This window comes from Malus sylvestris, chromosome 16 (assembly GCF_916048215.2).
Source record: "Malus sylvestris chromosome 16, drMalSylv7.2, whole genome shotgun sequence".
In the NCBI taxonomy this organism is placed as follows: domain Eukaryota; kingdom Viridiplantae; phylum Streptophyta; class Magnoliopsida; order Rosales; family Rosaceae; genus Malus; species Malus sylvestris.
This window is the reverse complement of record NC_062275.1, coordinates 4,290,188-4,307,238: the sequence shown is the minus strand read 5'-3', so window position 1 is coordinate 4,307,238 and position 17,051 is coordinate 4,290,188. Positions and strand designations below refer to the sequence as shown.

At 36.7% G+C, this 17,051-nt stretch overlaps 3 protein-coding genes and 1 non-coding gene across 4 annotated transcripts; 2 read left to right on the top strand and 2 right to left on the bottom strand.

Moving 5' to 3' along the window:
- Positions 1–1,261: 1,261 nt before the first annotated feature.
- On the bottom strand, positions 1,262–10,676 carry LOC126607804 (mitotic checkpoint protein BUB3.3-like). The gene is made up of 14 exons (XM_050275523.1): positions 10,484–10,676; positions 10,258–10,388; positions 9,947–10,029; positions 9,283–9,534; positions 9,049–9,121; positions 8,748–8,828; positions 8,584–8,665; positions 8,331–8,431; positions 8,174–8,247; positions 3,036–3,172; positions 2,287–2,409; positions 2,141–2,197; positions 1,937–2,011; positions 1,262–1,649 (listed from the first exon to the last, which is right to left on the bottom strand). Exons 1-14 carry the CDS (start codon positions 10,586–10,588, stop codon positions 1,548–1,550), a joined length of 1,476 nt encoding a protein of 491 aa, XP_050131480.1. The 5' UTR covers positions 10,589–10,676; the 3' UTR covers positions 1,262–1,547.
- A 178-nt stretch (positions 10,677–10,854) lies between these two features.
- Positions 10,855–10,926, top strand: TRNAW-CCA (transfer RNA tryptophan (anticodon CCA)). Its single transcript has one exon. It is a non-coding gene; the product is annotated as a tRNA-Trp (tRNA).
- A 636-nt stretch (positions 10,927–11,562) lies between these two features.
- Positions 11,563–13,706, bottom strand: LOC126608023 (cell division topological specificity factor homolog, chloroplastic-like). The gene is made up of 2 exons (XM_050275768.1): positions 13,523–13,706; positions 11,563–12,353 (listed from the first exon to the last, which is right to left on the bottom strand). The coding sequence occupies exons 1-2, from the start codon at positions 13,607–13,609 to the stop codon at positions 11,769–11,771; spliced, it is 672 nt and encodes a 223-aa protein (XP_050131725.1). The 5' UTR covers positions 13,610–13,706; the 3' UTR covers positions 11,563–11,768.
- A 115-nt stretch (positions 13,707–13,821) lies between these two features.
- Positions 13,822–17,048, top strand: LOC126608022 (protein RETARDED ROOT GROWTH, mitochondrial-like). Its single transcript, XM_050275767.1, has 7 exons — positions 13,822–14,187; positions 14,561–14,660; positions 15,162–15,303; positions 15,511–15,659; positions 15,814–15,965; positions 16,496–16,610; positions 16,715–17,048. The coding sequence occupies exons 1-7, from the start codon at positions 13,892–13,894 to the stop codon at positions 16,847–16,849; spliced, it is 1,089 nt and encodes a 362-aa protein (XP_050131724.1). The 5' UTR covers positions 13,822–13,891; the 3' UTR covers positions 16,850–17,048.
- Positions 17,049–17,051: the final 3 nt, after the last annotated feature.

Sequence of the window (17,051 nt, the reverse complement as noted above, 5' to 3'; positions counted from 1 at the left end):
AATCATGTTCGGTTGAAATTCGTTTAGTCAGATGTGAGAAGCACATTCTTAGTCATGCCAAACATCTCTTGCATGGTTTAATGACTAAAAAATAGTTGTAAAATGATTGTCGGATATTTGGTGCTATTTGTATTTGGTCAAATGGGCATCAACACAAAATTGAATGTTAATAATATGCACGTTTTACGTTTAAACATTACAGTTTGATATGCACATTTTGTTGTACCTTTTTTCTTATTTTCGTAAGTTATTTATGTTGTAGACGTGTCAAATTTGATTTGCGAAAAAGATTAATGGCTCCTTTCGACGAGGGGCCAAGCAAGTAAATTTTTGGTAACCCCACGACAATGCCATGTGATTTTGTTTATGATAATATCCGACTCATATACATATACATATACATGTTTGTATTAATAAAGGTGGGTTGGTACTACCAACCCCCTGTCAAGGTTGATCTTTTGTGTTCACTGAATCTCTCTCACATCTATCGACTTTGCTTTAAGTTTGCTTTCGTCTATTTCGTTGATCTTTCATGGTTGTCATGTCAACTGTTGAAACAGCACCAGCAACCCATGATACAACGGAGGGAATGATACCAAGATATCGGAAGCTGCCGCGATTGCAAAACTCGGAATCGATGTGTACATTGTGAACTGTGAAGGCAGCAACAACACACGCTTCAAAGAGGGCATTGAGCGGAGAATTGAAAGGCGGCATTCCAGATGACTGGCTTGGAAAACCAATCCGGTTTTCGAATGAACGATCGATCGCGCTTGCTGTATGAACAATCGAGGTGTTAAACAACAACATTTGGAGACCAACGCAATATGTCGGCAATATTGACCTTCAGCCTATGGAACTCCGGTCGTTTATGAGCGAGATATTGACCGGTTATGGCTTCTCATAGGTTGGATGGGTAAAATTGACGGTACCGGGCAACCACCAGACACATGGATTTTAAAGAATCTCCCTCGCTTAGTTTCAGTTTGACTCAAAAAGTAGTGTGCATTCATAAAAGCACTCACATTTTTACCAAAAAATTTAATAAGCTAATAGAATAGAAGCACTTCAGAGAAGCAATTCCAAACGAGCTCCAAAACAACAAACGGATCATCCAGTTACCAAAGGAAAGCAACCAACCAGACTGCACAACCGCAGGGTAGTAACTTAGCGCAAAACCACAATCACAGTACAAGTTGGCAGAGAGAATTTAACACAGGCATACCAGGCAAGCACAATGCAACACGAAGAATCCGTCAAGTGACGAAAAACCAGGACCATGGAAATTTTGAAGTCGAGAACAGGTGAAGGTACTATACAGTCTTCAATATAACTCAAGCCAATACCATGAAATTGGGGGATTGGTTCAGAACAGGAACAGAACAAAAATATTGTCAACGACACGCTAATTAATGGCAACATCAACTTATAACCCAAGGCCACCTCTAATCAAGAACAGTAGGCTCCTGAAAGGGGTGACCCGAAAGATACTGTTAACCGTTCCATTTTGAATCTGAAAACTAGCGTTCCCGAAGAACAAAGTGCATCTATTTAGGACCAATGTCCTTGAGGGCGCAAATCTGCTCCTCTCCCATAGCAGACATGACAGAAACAACCAGATCCTTCCCCTCTGCAAACCCATCCTTGATCTGCATAAGATACCAAAAACCATTTAAGACTCTACAAGGATAACCAGCGGGAAACATCGTTATAAAAGTAGTTAAGCAAAGGAAAAGGTTTTAAAATGCGTCAAACAATAAAAGTTAATCCTCCAGCACACATGGATTCTAGAGTCTTTCAAAAATAAAGACGAACTAGCAGCATAGACAACACCAAGACAATTGAAGCCCTAACAGACATGTACAAGCACACTACCCCATTTAAACTAACTAAGTGGAAGAGACGAATGTTACAGGGGCCATGTTACAAAACTAACCTGCGTAAGCAGACTGTCATCGGTTGGAAGCCTCAGGTCATCCTTGGTGTTACCATTCTCAGTCAGCAGACTCACCTTCAGCAAGCAACAGATTAAGGTTCAAGCCAGGCAAAGCACTGTAAACTCGTGGGAACATCCAAGTAACAAGCAACATAACAATAAAATCAATGAATTTTATAACAACAAACGAAAATGCAATCTTACAAATCCATCCTCAGAGATATCGATCAGCTGGTAGTCGGTACGGTTGACATGTGGAACCTGCAATACAAAGGTAGAAACATTAATATCCCAACGGAAGAAACAAAAGACGTGCTTAAATATAAACCAAACAAACGTGAGGTTCATACATCACAATTGTGGGAAGATGGAACAATATCCTCAAGCTTCTTGGCAGTGAAGATGTCGATACCGACAAAGTGGCACTTAGCATGACCGTGCTTTCCAGTCTTGGAGGTGGAAACTTCCACAACCTGTGACAACATTCCATTAGTTAGTTGTTCTTTCACGTTTGTATCACAGCCACCAGCATAAATCCAAGCTACAAAACAAAACAAAAACAAAAACAAAAATAGAAAAAGAAAACAAATTCAAATATTATTCAGACATGGACGATGCAATAAGAGCTCGGCCTCGAACAAGTTTCGCGATAACAGCTGTGTGTGTATAACGGCATTCCCCGTTAAGATAAAAGGATTTTGTATACAAATTAAACTTGAAAGTGTTCAGATCAAGACTATCCACAGCACCAAGTGCATAATTATTATCAGTTACAGGTAGATAACAGCAATCAGTAACATTAGCAATCAAAATCAAATAATTTCATACATAATTGATCACCTCAACACTATATAATCAGTCAGAAGAAACAAAATCGGAAAAACAATAAAATCGTAATTAAACCTGATTAAAATCAATTCCGATCTCAATAAAACTGTACCGATCATAATCTTAAACAGGCGAGATAATTCATCAACAAATCCATACGGCATGCAAACAAATATCAACGATCGAATGAAATCGCGCGAAGATCTGAAATCAAAGCCCTAAAATACATGCAGATCGGAAGAAAATTAGGGAGAAAGGAGAGAGATCGAACCTTGCATGGCCTGGCTTTGATGACAATGTAACCGTTCTTGCGGATGGTGCCGGCCTGTTGAGGGTAGGTCTTGGAAGCTCCGGCGTCGGCCTTGGATTCGAAGTGGTGCTCCTCGTCCGACATGGCTGGTTCTGATCACTCTGATAGAGGAGAGAGAAGAAGCTAGAGACCAGAGAGAGAGAGGATACGCAGAGGACGGGAGATTTAGGAGAGGGAAATTATGAGAAGAAAACTAGTACTCTAGGGTTTCTGAATTTAAATACTTTTTATATTTTATTTTTTGGGTGAGGGTCGCTGCCCACCGTTGGATGTGCACTCGGATATTTTGTTTTTGCACCTGAAACATTGATTTTTTTTTTTTAATCTTCTTCTTTTGATTTTAAATTGGGCCGGACACAATTAGGCCCATTGGTACTTTATCTTCTAGTCAGCTATTGGACAAGGAAGATGATTCTCTCTCATTTTCCTTTATTTATACTTGAACGATTACAATTAAATTACGTCAATATTTTATATTAATTTTTTTTATAGAGTTAATAAAACAAAACGCAAAGTGTGAGAGGAGAGGAGTGAATGAGATGGAAATAAGAAGGGAGAGAATTCTACTCTCAAAGAGGAGGGAAGGAAAGAAGATGAAAATAAGAAAGGAAAGAATTATACTGCTAAAACGTTCATTAATTGGCATTATGCTTTTAGTAATATGTCGATGTTGTTATTTTCAACAAGATGTACCAATATGTTATGAACGTATGTTTATAATATTGATACAGTAACGAAAGTAAATAAATTTTAAAGGCAATCAACTCAAAAAAAAAAATAATAATATTCATGATTTTTCATTTGAAACTTAAGGATTCAATCAGTAGAAAGTAAACAAAACCCATGAAAGTGGATCTGTCGAGCCTCACAAGTTAACAATTCATCACCTCGTATAAGTTTCAGTTCTTCAACAGGTTCATAAAGTTACATAGCATAATTATAATTAACTTTACATGGTGTTTTTTTTTTCACCGCAAATGTACACAAATAGAACGTGTTCTGGTTAAAAACTTTTAATCGACACTAAAACTAGACGGATACACTAAATGCACTAAATCTAGATTTATACATGACTTATTCTCTGATTAGACATTAGCTATATTTGTGATTAAAAACTGGTAACTGTATGTGTAGTTTGAAAGCGTGGTTCTCATGTTTGACAAAAAAAAAAGTATGGTTTTTATGAAGCCACTAATACCTCAAAACAAATAACACATATATTTGGCATTTATCAGAACCTGAATTTCATAAGAAAATTTTGGTGATATATCACGCAACATATATTTATATTTCCAGCATCACATTTGTGTGATGATAAACATTATGTAACTGCATAATAATTGGTTGATTGGGGCTTATTGCTTATTTATATTTTGACAGATGATTGTAAACAATGAACTCTAATAAGTTTGAGGTATAGGAGAAAACTAAAAATCCACTACATATTTAAGAATCAGTTGATTCACGATATGTTGGTCATCGAGACTAACATGTTAACCATAAAGGTCATTAGTGCCTAAATTTTTCTTTATGCGGAAGCTTATGTCTTTTTGTGTTGTGCCTTGTATTCGAAGTGGTGCTCCTCGTCCGACATGGCTGGTTCTGATCGCTCTGATATAGGAGAGAAGCTAGAGAAAGACTAGAGTGACGATATGCGGAGGACACAAGTTTTGGGAAGGAAGGTATTTATATTTTGGAAGGAAATGCGAAGGAGACGAAGAATCTATTGTTTCTAAATTTAAATACATTTTATTATTATTATTATTATTATTGGGTGAGGCATGCTGACACCATTGGATGACGCTCGAATGCTAGCTGCTTTCCTCGTAGTCTGCTATTTTACTTTGCAATTGCACCCGAATACACATTATCTTTCCTTTTTTTCCTTTTTTTTTTTTTTTGAATTGTTATCTTATCTCAAAAATTTTATTTTACACCCTTGCAAAATAAGAATATTGGCTGAACACAAAGGAAAGAGATCCGGACCTTTGAAACTTCATTCAACGGTCTACCTATTTTGATCTCTTAAAAGTTATAATAATTTTGGACCGTTGGATAAAATTTTAAAAGTCCATATCACTTGATCCAGTAGCCTTAGTGGAAGAGATCCATAGAGGATCTCTTTCCGAACACAACAAGAAGATGGCAAATGGTTTCACATCTTTTATAAGGGGGTGTAGTCGACTTAGGATTTGAAAGGATTTTAATAGATTTTGTTAAGTGAGGGATTTCATAGGATTATTATGAAACTTGTACAAAATCCATATGGATTTTGGAAGACTTGAGAAGATTCATATAACAGATTTATGTGGATTTTGATAGATTTTACAGCATTGAATCTTGACCGTCAAATAAATCAAATGATAATAAATGTATGTAAGTCATAAATTCACTAAAATGAAGTTAAAATTATCACATAAACCCAACTACTTAAAAGTCTCCAGCTGCACCTCTTTCCAATCCTATTTCCTCCCCACTTTATTCTTCTCTCTTTTTCATTCCAGCTAGCCTCTCTCCTCTCCAATCATTTTTTTTTGTTTTTTTTAATAGGAAAACTAATGAAAAGAGCTTGAAAACTTTGAGTTTTGATAATAAGGACAACATAAAAAGTAAAGTAAATAGTATCAAAATTGACTTTTTAGTGTTAAAATGTGGTTTTTTGTTAAAGTAAATAGTATCGGAAGGTTTTCATTAAAATTCTTTTTTTTTTTTTTTATCAAAACCACTCTAATCTTGTTTTCCATGACTCTCTCTTACTCCTCTTCCTTCACAACGCAATTCCAATTCCCCTTCTTGGCCATGAAGAAAAAATTGCACAAAATTGCAAAAAGAATTGTAGAAAAATTGCATAGGTGAAATAGAAAAATTGCATAGATGAAGAAAGAAGATAAAGTGTGAGAGGAAGAGGGAGATGTTCTTGGATTTGAAATCCTAAGGTGTGAGGTAGGATTCTATTTGGTCTTGGTTATTTATACTTCTTACTCTCAAATCCCACAAAATCCACAACTTAATGAAATCCTACAAATCTTTAATCTTTCAATACACCTAGATTTGGATGGACTTTAAAAATGTCTATTAAAATCTTAATTGACTACACACAGTTTTGCATGGATTCTAAAAATCCTTTAAAATCCTTTGATTGACTACACTAAGATTTTAAAGTCTATTAAAATCCTTCCAAATCCGAGTTTAATTACATCCCCTAAATTTCAATGTCACGATGGTGACGGGAAGGTTTACATATTAATACAGACTACCATGCTTCATGATTTTCCACCTGAAACTTATGGATTCAATCTGTGAAAAGTAAACAAAACCTACGAAAGTGGACCAGTCGAGACTCTTGAGGAACGAAATATAGGTTAGACAATTTATCACCTCGTCTAAGTTTTAGTTGTTCAATAAGTTCATGAAGTTGTATAGCAGAATTACACTTAACTTTTTATGGTGCATTTTTAAGGCAAATGTGCCAGAACCTGTTCCGGTTACAAACTTTTAATCAACTCTAAAAGTGGACGGATACCCTAAACACACTAAATCTTGATTCATATATGACTTATTTCTCTGTTTAGATCATTAGCTCTATTTGTGATTAAAAACTGGTAACTGTATGTGTGATTTGAAAGCGTGGTTCTCATGTTTGACAAAAAAAAAAAACAAAGGTATAGTTCTTATGAATCCCTCAAAACAAATAACACACATATTTGGTGTTTTTCAGAGCCTGAATTTCATAAGAAAATTTTAGTAATATATCACGCAACATATATTTATTTATATTTCCAGCATCACATTTGTGTGATAATAAACATTATGTAACTGCATAATAATTAGTTGATAGGGGCTTATTTATATTTTGACAGATGATTGTAAACAATGAATTCTATTAACTTTGAGGTATAGGAGAAAACTAAAAAGCCATAAGAATAAGTTGATTCACGATATGGTGATCATCGAAACTAACATGTTAGCTATAAAGATCACTAGTGCCTAAATTTTTGTCATAAAATTGTGATGCATATAGGATGAGACTAACCTACATGGACGCTGAGGTTCTAGTATCTAAGATAATGAGAACAGAGAAAGTGACAGACAAGAAACGCCAATTACAGTAGTTTGGGAGGAAGGATACTTATATTTTGGAAGCAAATGCAAGGTTTATGGAGTAAAATACTTTTTATATTTTATTTTTTGGGTGAAGGTCATTGTACATTGTTGGATGACGCTCGAAGCTGATTGGCACCTATATGCACATTGTCTATCTTATTTTGTTTTCTTAATCGGATATTTTGTTTTGCACTTGTATACACATTGTCTTTCCTGTTTTGTTTTCCTTAATTTAGTTTATTTTTATCGTCCTCTTTTGGGATTTAATATGGACGGAACACAATTAGGCTCATTGATACTTTACATTGTCAGCTATTAAACAAACGTCCATTAACTAGCATTATGCTATTAGTAATAATATGAGTTATTGTTGCCAACAAAACGTACCAACATGTTATGAATGTATGTTTAATATTGATACAGTATCAACGGCACATGATCACAATGGATGTAAATTTTGAAGGCAATCAACTTAAGGAGCAGACCTTACACAGAACGAGTATCCAAGATGTCAAATGGTTTCATAATTTTGCAGGCTGATGTGAAAATGATTCAACAAACATATCTTTTACAAATGTCAATGCTTCGAGCTTTTTCATTTGGAAATTCATGGATCCAATAAGTAGAAACTAAATAAAACCAATGAAAGTGGTATATGTCTACACTTTGGAGGATTAACCATAACGACATTCTACAACAAGCACAATTCCTGGAATTCTAAATTTGCAGCTGACTGCTGTTCATCAGCAAATCGAAAATAATTTCGGCGAGTACATCATTGCATTAGGTTCAAAAAGGACAAAGCTTCCAAAGTCTGAGACAACAAAAAATGATCTTGGCCTATCCTAGTTAAATATAAGAATCCGAGCCAAGGTTAAAGTTCGTTACCTTCATCTTAAATATAAGAATCCGAGCCAAGGTTAAAGTTCGTTACCTTCATCTTAAAAAAGGTCGTACCCAGTACCTTCATCTTAATGTGTATAATTAGTTCCTGCTCGAACTTCCAACAGATACTGATTTCATGTTGTCATTGCCAACTTCATGAACGAATACCTGAGGAAGCTCTTCTCTGACAAATGGAAGCAGACAAGGTATATTATACTAAGTATACGAGGACAGATACGTAGCAAATCATAGTAGAAACATACTCACATTTCATTAGCTTCTTGATATGTGTAGCTTGATGCAACAGCCAGAAGTTGTCCCCTGTGGTTGTACGATAGGGATGCCACACTATTTGGGTATCTAGGCAACTGAAAACATGAACAGATTAGAGAAGTTAATGAAAACTAGTAATAACCGAACACACATTAACAATTAAATCAACTAGGTCAAGCAATTAAAGTTAAATACGTTCACTTTGATAGCAGAAGAAGCAAAATCCACGAAAATTTAAAGAAAATACCTGAAATAGCCTCTTCTTGCTTTTAGCATCCCATGCAGTAACATAACCATCGTTGTCACCCGTAACAAAGGCGCCGTACATGCTAGATCAGAAACATCAAATAGAAAGTAAGTTTTCATAATTCAGGTTGGTCGAAGCTGATAGAGTATCAGAGTTACACATACAGTGGATTGAATACAATGTCATTCACCGATTCTAGGTGATATCTCTTATCAGTTGACTTCGGATGACACCGGAACATATATCTGAAACAAATGTTAAAGAGTGCTTTTAAGAGAATTCATAGAAGCAAATGCGGCTCAAGCACAAAAAAGGTATTACAACAAGTAAAATTATAATTTTTTTTCTTCATTCCAAACAGAACAACATAGAACATAACAAATGACAGTTAAACCAAGGCAGATTATGTAGCATGCAAGGCTTGGATATGTCAATCATATAAGAACACAGACTCCAAGAATTGACCTGATGTCATCTGAACTAGACGGACAGGAAATCTCCAGTGCTACACGTCCATCTATCGAGCCAACTGCAAATCCTGCAAAGACAGTTCAAAACTTTCTATAAGATACAAGTTGTGATTCAAAACGAAATCAACAAGACGTTGAGTCTGTATAAGGTAGCCAGTTCAAGTATTAGTAACTATAACAGGTACATGGTTTACAACATACACAACTACGTGAAGTATAGTGAGAATACCTTTAGCATATGGAATTGAGCTAACACATACAATCTTAACATCCATATGTGAATCTTTTGATTGAATTGGCTTTTCTGGGTTTCGCAAATCATACACATATATTGATGATCCAATGGCTACCATCATATCAAGACCTGAGAGTGACATGGACATCACCTCCGAATCGAGATTACTTGCAAACACAAAACCCTTCTCCGTACGCGTGTCCAAAGACAATATCTTCCTGTCCAAACCAGCAGTGATTAGTTGGCCTACAACAATTTCGGAGAAAATTTGTTAACAATATGTTCAGTCACAAAATCATAACAGAGAACATCACGATACAGAAGAAGATAGCATTATCACCTATTGTAAGTCCACTAAGTCTATAAGTTCAATCATTTCCACTACCTATGCCATAATGATCATATACCGCATTTAGCAATTCCGAACGTTATGAAATCTTATGCATAAAATCTTTAATTTAATGGGAATTGTAAAGAAAAAACAATACTCATATCCGTGCTACATATATTTCCTATTAAACAGTTGGTTTTATGCTTGTCCTAATATCCGTTGAAAATTTGAAAAGACAAACTATGACATGTAAAGTTCAAAATCTGTATTTAGAAGGTAAATCAGAATTTAATGTCAATGAGAGCGGAATGGTAGATAAGAGCTTACTGGTTTCTTCCGAATATCCAACGCATGTCGACATGTCATCGTGATTCCCAATCGAATCATGAATTCCAGAATGTAAATCGTACCTTGAGTATAAGAAAACCCAGAAAAGAGTCGGCACATATTGCTTTGACAATAAAAAGGGAAATTAAATCCCTCATAAATATTGCAAGAAAATATTAGAAATCAACCCCATTAACTGATAAAGTTATGATTACCCATCAATTCAAGCTAAAAATTAAAGTGTTAAGACAGTGGTCAAGGTTAATTTCAACAGAATCCCAAGCAAAATGAAACAAATCCCAGTGACAAACCTTCTGATGACGCCATCAGAACCGGCAGCAAACGCGACGGACTCGTCCTGGAAACAGCAATCGAGGAGCGCCGCTTCCGATGGAGCTTCTAATCTGAGCTGTGAGCTTCCGACGTCGTACAATCTCAAGCTCTGCAAAAAGAAATAAAGAATCAATTTTTACGATTGAAAAGCCAAAAGTGCTACAAACTACAAATTGCTAAGCACAAAATTGGAGTAACACTCACAGAGTCCCAAGAGGAGATGAGGAGGTTGTCGGATTTCGGGGCGAATCGGATTCTGGAAATTGCATCTCGGATCGGGTTTTCGAACTTCAAAGGAGCTCCGCTCATTGTGGTCTTCGTAGACCGAACTGGCACAACGATCCAACGTACAGAGCTGGACAGAAATTTCACTAATTTTATCAAAATTGATAAGAAATGGAGCTTTGGGATTCACACCTCGTTCGGTTCCATAAACCCTAGAAATTGCCAGTGAGGATTTGGGAGGGGAGGAGATGAAAAGTTCCCGCTCAGAGTACAATAAATATCTGTTGAATTTAAATTGAGGCTATTTGTAAACGTCTAAATATATTTAACTAATGAGTTCAACAACCGGTGGATCCGTGGCGCAATGGTAGCGCGTCTGACTCCAGATCAGAAGGTTGCGTGTTCGATTCACGTCGGGTTCAATCCCCGCTTGTTAATTTTTTTCTATTTTTCTTTATCATGTCATACTGGTTTAATCCCACTGAATTTTATTTTAATTTTTTTTGACAAAATGGGATTCTTCCTTCTTTTCTCTTTGATTGATGGATTTTGAGGATAGACGGTTGGGCTAAGTCACATAATAAACACTTTGATCCCGATCTCGTCATTTATAACAAAATGACATTCAAAACGACTCTAATACTCTAACATAGGATTGAAACTGAAAATTTTTCTTGATGCTATTCCATCTTGGATCTCAAAGTTTGCCACAGTTTTTTCATTTTTGCTTCAATATTGAGAATAGTGGTTCATCCATTCCAATGCAATCGGCTATTCAAACGAGATGCCATAGAAAACATTTTTTTTTTTAATTTCAGAAATTGTTGTTCCCCCAAAGTTCGAGTCCATTGCCCTTGATAAAAATAAATAACTAGAGCAGACGATCAAATACACTCACATATGTAGTATAATTAGAGCCATAACAAAACCAAGGGAACTTTAACGAAAAACCTCCGGTACTATTCACTTTAACGAAAAATCATATTTTTACACTAAAAAATCAATCTTGGTACTATTTACTTTACCTTTTATTTTGTCCTTATCGTTAAAACTCAAAATTTTCAAATCCCTTTCATTAGTTTTCCCCCAAAACGAAACCGTGAATTCAGCAGAAGAAGATTCCTCCTAATCGGCTTACACGAATTTTTCATATATATACAGGAGAAACAGGTCCAATCCGAAACATCTAAAACATAAACTTCTTTGGCTTCAGTCAAAACACAATAATCTATTTCTTGAACCTAAAGAAACCGAACGAGTTGCTTTAGTCAGGGATGAAGAAATCAAATTTGACATCAACAGAACCAGAACTGTCACCGGTATCTTTGTACTCGATATTGGTTATTGTTCCAGTCTCGTCTCCAATCTGGTATTCTGGCTTAACCCGTCTTACAGGTACCGTGACGGAGTAAATGGTTCCCACATCAGTATCGGCAGACACACTCAGCTGAACTTTGTCTCGCGATTCTATCTCAACGAAATCTGACAGAGCATGCACAATGTTGTTGACAATCAATCTTTTAGCCTCATCACTAACTGCACATCGGTCAGAGAATAGGATCATCTTCAAGCGCTGCTTGGCAATGTTAGCATTAGAGCTCCTTCTAGATGTCGGAGACGGGAATAGTATCTTCCAAGCCAAGTTTAAACGGTCAAAGAAACTCATGTTGATGGCATTGAGGAGGAAGCCCTCGGAATCTTGGCTACTTGAGTTTGATGACAATTGAAAATCTCCAGCCAACCGCCTGGAATGTTGACGAATATTACGTCTATCAAATGACATACTGGGCCACTTTGGCATAATCTCAGAAACGCAAGACCCTCCATTTGGAAAGCTAGCAAAGTCTACCTATTACACAGCACAAAAAATTGGAAGCCGAGCAGAGACTTAGCGGAAGATATTTGCACATCTTATTATACCATCTTAAGTGACAATTAGGAGCAAAACAACATTTCAACTTCCATTCATGTAGGTTTTCAATAACAAAATGAAAGTGAGGACTTAGTTCCCTTTGTGAATAAGGAAAAACGTTAGGGACGCCTCAGTTCAACTGCAACCATACAGATCACAGCAGGCAACCGGCCATAAAGAAAGAAACACTTCAATTTCGATTCAACATAAAGTTCAGAAAAATACCTTATACAATGCAAACAAACACCATGGAAGATCATATAGATGGACAAACAGTGATGCATTATATGAAATCATAGCTCAGTAGACAACTATCATACCCTCGATCCCTGTTAGGCTGTTACGATGACATCACTTAACTACTAAGAAGAACACAAGAATCTAGAATCGGTAACCGAAATGACAAACCCAATTCAACATGATAGCAACTGAACAAAACAAGAAAGTATTTCCATATAATTTGACACCATGACACCGTGGTCATCATTATGATTCTGACAAGTGAAAACTAGTCAACAATCACGATGAAAACGCCTTTCAATTTAAGTTATAAACTTATAATCAGTGGTCCAGTAAAGAATTCTCCGGTGAAAAATAACCGAGTGTTGTTAGTTTTGCATACTTCTTTAGCTTCAGATCGACACTTACAAGCGGAATTGGTGATGAAATACAACAAGTAAGACTCTCAAGTACCCTCAGTCTACAACAAAGTCCTCATCATTTTCCTTTTAGCTACAAGACCAAAGGGAAAAACCCTCGATTAAATGGGCATAAAATAACTAAATTGCACCATATTCTTCTAACTTAAGCTCGTAAATTAACTGGTAGTTCAACAAATTCGATATAATATTTCAAATTTTCATTTCTAAACAGAATAAGAAAGCCACCATAGAAATTCATAAAATTCTCCAACAAGGGACAAAAGAAACAATAGTCTTACAGTTGACCTCAATCAAAACCCAAATCCTCGGCTCCTTTCTCTCATTTTCCCGGAAACCAAACAGCCAAGAAAGAGAAATTGGAAGAAATGCACGAAACCCAGATAAAATCAGAGACAAAATAGGACAAAAATACATGAGAAGTAACCCAGAAAAAGAAATTCAGACCTTTGAATTGGGAAAAAGGGTTCGGAGAGAGTGCGTCGAGTGAGAAGTCAGCGTAGCCGTGACCCTCAGATCCCCAAAAATCGCCATTTTTCTTCTTTTTCCTCAGTCTCTATGCTCACTCAGATGTTCTTGGCGCTTTTCGTTTGCTCAAAGGGACTGGCTTTCTCAGCCGTCCAAGGGTTCAGGAGGTTCTTACTTGCTAGGCAACAGTAAACCACACGTCGTTTTACTCAAATTCAAAACGACATGTCGTACTTCCTAAAAAGCTGGAGGAGGAGCAGAAGCAAACGAGTAGCAAAACTTGTGCTTTTCACTTCGAAGACGGCAGTGAAATTAACTCGGCTTCCCAAAACCTTGAAGCTTCAGTGAATGGGGAGGTGGAGAGCCGCTGCTTCTCTTCTCCTCAGCCGCGTAGCCGCCGCCGGAGCTTATAAATCTTCTGTTCCCGCCAAGCCTCCTTTCCATCTTCACCGCCCTTCAGCCTCCACCTCCTTCCACTTCCGCTTTCTCAATTCACGACCCTTCTCTGCAATCCCGTCTCGGGTTTCCGTTGAAGCCAATGATTACGACTCTGAGCCGCCCTGCTATGCTCAGAGTCAGAGCCAAGCTAAGGAAGACGAGGAAACCGGAAAAATACCCGTTAAAGCCTACTTCCTTTGTACCAGGTTAGCCGTCATAGTTCTTAATTTTGCGAATCCTCGTCTGGGTTTGATTGTTTTGTCATATGTTGATGTGGGTCTGTCTTCATTTGTGTTTTTAGTTTGATATAAGCTCGTATTGTTTCTTCAAGCTGATGACTTTCATTAAAGAACATTGCTTTAAGGTTTTGTTTTGAACATTTTGACCATTTCCTACTGTTCTAATGCTGCTATGATTTTCGTTTTCTTATGTTTGATCTGGGATGTTGATTTTTGTTTCGGGGTCTGTCGCGGTTTTTGTACTGGCTCACTTCCGTTTTTCTTTGTCTCTCTCACTTTCTCAGTTGTTTCCGGCTGTGTTCTTTATGATTTGGCTTTCTCAGATTCATGGTTTTCGCAGTATCAATTTGAAGAGCATGCAAGCCGAGAATTTAAGCAATGTCATTCCTCCTTCTTCTCGCTCATCGAATTACATTGCCCTCAGATTTTGCGAAAATACTGTAAGATGATGATTCGTTGAACAATTTAATACTTTGCTTGGTTGAAGTTCTTGTGTGATTAAATTCCTTTCTGAGACTATTCTGCCTCATGATATGCATAAAGAAATCATTTGTGGGTATTAAATTTCCGTTGTTGCGGCATAATGCATCCATTTTCGTCTGTGAACAATACTGAAAGAAAATTTAGACTGACTTTTAGACTGATTCTTGACTTTACATAGTTGATTAAGCTATTTTCTTCATTTACTTTTTGGGGTAGGCTATGTATGTGTTGGCTAATTGATGTCCGACTGACTACTTTCGAGTGAGGACATCATAACCATATTTATACCAGGGACATACCTGGCTTATAAAGATAAACAAGTGTACTTTTTCGAGTGAGGAAATCATCTCCATAGCTACAAGTGTGCTTTTCTTTTTCCGTAATAGGCTAATGGCTAATAGCAGCATCGAGTATAGTTAATATGGTAGTATGTTCATTATATTGCTGCTTTCTTTTAGGAATTTGGAGTTTGGCGTTACATGGTCGTATTCCAGTATGGATCTGCTGTTTTGTTTAATGTTGAGGATCATGAAGTCGACGCTTATCTGGATCTAGTTACAAGACATGCTTCTGGATTACTTCCAGAGATGAGAAAAGACGGTAAATTTCTTTAAGATAACCATATTTCATTTGATTTCTCGAAGTGATCTTACACTTCATTTGAATTGAGTTGAGCTGCATTGAATCATCCAATGCTAATATTTTTCTTGATATTAATATGTTCTTCTGGAATAGAAAGGTTGAAAATATTTTGAATTATTATGATAATTAATTCTCTGTTTGTATCTCTGTGTGTGTTTGCATTAGATTATGCCGTAAAAGAAAAGCTACAGCTGGATGAGGACATGCAGGGTGGTCCAGACTACATAGTTCTCAAAACTTTGGACACTGATTCTATTCGCATTATTGGCAGTGTGCTTGGCCAAAGTATTGCCTTAGATTATTTTGTTTCGCAGGTAATTCATTTTCAGATTCAGTTTATCAATATATCTTGCTTCTTTTGTAACCCAACTTTATTGCATTTGGAGAACCCTGGGTCTTAGATTATGATAATCTATATCTTTCTCTATCCCCTCCCAACCGTGGGGTTGCACGGGTCTGTCTTTCTAGGTTGATGGTATGGTTGAAGAGTTTGCAGATATAAATCGCGGAATGGAGAAAACTGGAACTTTCACAATGCATAAAAAGAAGCTCCTTCAACTTGTTGGGAAGGCTAACTCGAACTTAGCTGATGTAATTCTTAAAGTAGGTCTTTTTGAGAGGTAATGCCATTGTGCTTTCTTCGGTTGTTTGTAGCGATATTTCAAGATCAGTAATCTATTGCATTTAAAGTTGATCCTTCTGTATACTGAATGATCTAGATTTCTCACTGACCTTGAATATTGCATTTAAACCCTAAACCCTAAGGTTTCAACTTCTTCCCCTTCTAGATTAGAAATCTTGGTACCAACTTATTGTAAAAGGGGTGTGATATCCACACACCCCATTTTACTTCTCACACACCCTTCTAATTTTCGGCCGTCGGATCGGATGAATTGAAGAAGATCAACGGATAGAAATTAATAAGGGTGTGTGAGAAGTAATTTGGGGTGTGTGGATAGCACACCCCATTGTAAAATTCAGAAAATAAGCTATGGACTTTGCTGAGGGAAGATCAGATTAACCTTAAATTTGGTTTTCATCAGTTGCCATTTTCGTTTATCTGGAATTGCTTCGAGTCCTCGAATATACCAGTTTGGTTTATAATTTGGCATTGCAGCTTTTAATATTTATTCTGTTCTTTATCCATCAGATCAGAAATTGCTTGGAGGGATGCAAAGTATGCTCAAATACATGAGTACCTTCGGGAGGAGTACGAGGTTACACAACGCTTCGGAAACTTGGATTTCAAGTTAAAGTTTGTAGAGGTAGGTTTGTCCCTTACTAATTCACCTCGGTTCTTAAATCATGGAGAATTGTATGTTGCCGGTGTAGATATTGCTCTTTGAAACTAAACCGTTCTTTTTCGCAGCACAACATTCATTTCTTGCAAGAAGTCCTTCAAAACAGAAAGTCAGATCTTCTGGAATGGTGCATCATCTTCCTGTTGAGCATAGAAAACATTATATCGCTGTACGAGATTGTTCGTGATTCATCTGCAGCTTAACATCATATCACAATACAAGATTGTTCATGATTCAGGTGCAACTTCTCCGTCATCTCGGAAGCAGATGAGAAAAGTTACAGCAGCCATAGTAGCTATAGGAAATTAAATTGTCAACAGAGAAAGTTATTGTTTACTGATATTCCTTCACTGTAAAAAGATATCTGTGATTCCCTTCTAATAAAATGGCAATTTCAGAATACAT

Coding starts and splice junctions, on each gene's coding strand:
- LOC126608023 (XM_050275768.1), bottom strand. CDS start 13,609: ATGGCGATTTTTGGGGATCTGAGGGTCACGGCTACGCTGACTTCTCAC. Junction 12,354..13,522: donor CCCTTTTTCCCAATTCAAAG/GTCTGAATTTCT, acceptor GCTGTGTAATAG/GTAGACTTTGCTAGCTTTCC.
- LOC126608022 (XM_050275767.1), top strand. CDS start 13,892: ATGGGGAGGTGGAGAGCCGCTGCTTCTCTTCTCCTCAGCCGCGTAGCC. Junction 14,188..14,560: donor GCCTACTTCCTTTGTACCAG/GTTAGCCGTCAT, acceptor TGGTTTTCGCAG/TATCAATTTGAAGAGCATGC. Junction 14,661..15,161: donor TCAGATTTTGCGAAAATACT/GTAAGATGATGA, acceptor GCTTTCTTTTAG/GAATTTGGAGTTTGGCGTTA.
- LOC126607804 (XM_050275523.1), bottom strand. CDS start 10,588: ATGAGCGGAGCTCCTTTGAAGTTCGAAAACCCGATCCGAGATGCAATT. Junction 10,030..10,257: donor TCTGATGGCGTCATCAGAAG/GTTTGTCACTGG, acceptor CTTATACTCAAG/GTACGATTTACATTCTGGAA. Junction 8,432..8,583: donor GCAAGAAGAGGCTATTTCAG/GTATTTTCTTTA, acceptor TCATGTTTTCAG/TTGCCTAGATACCCAAATAG.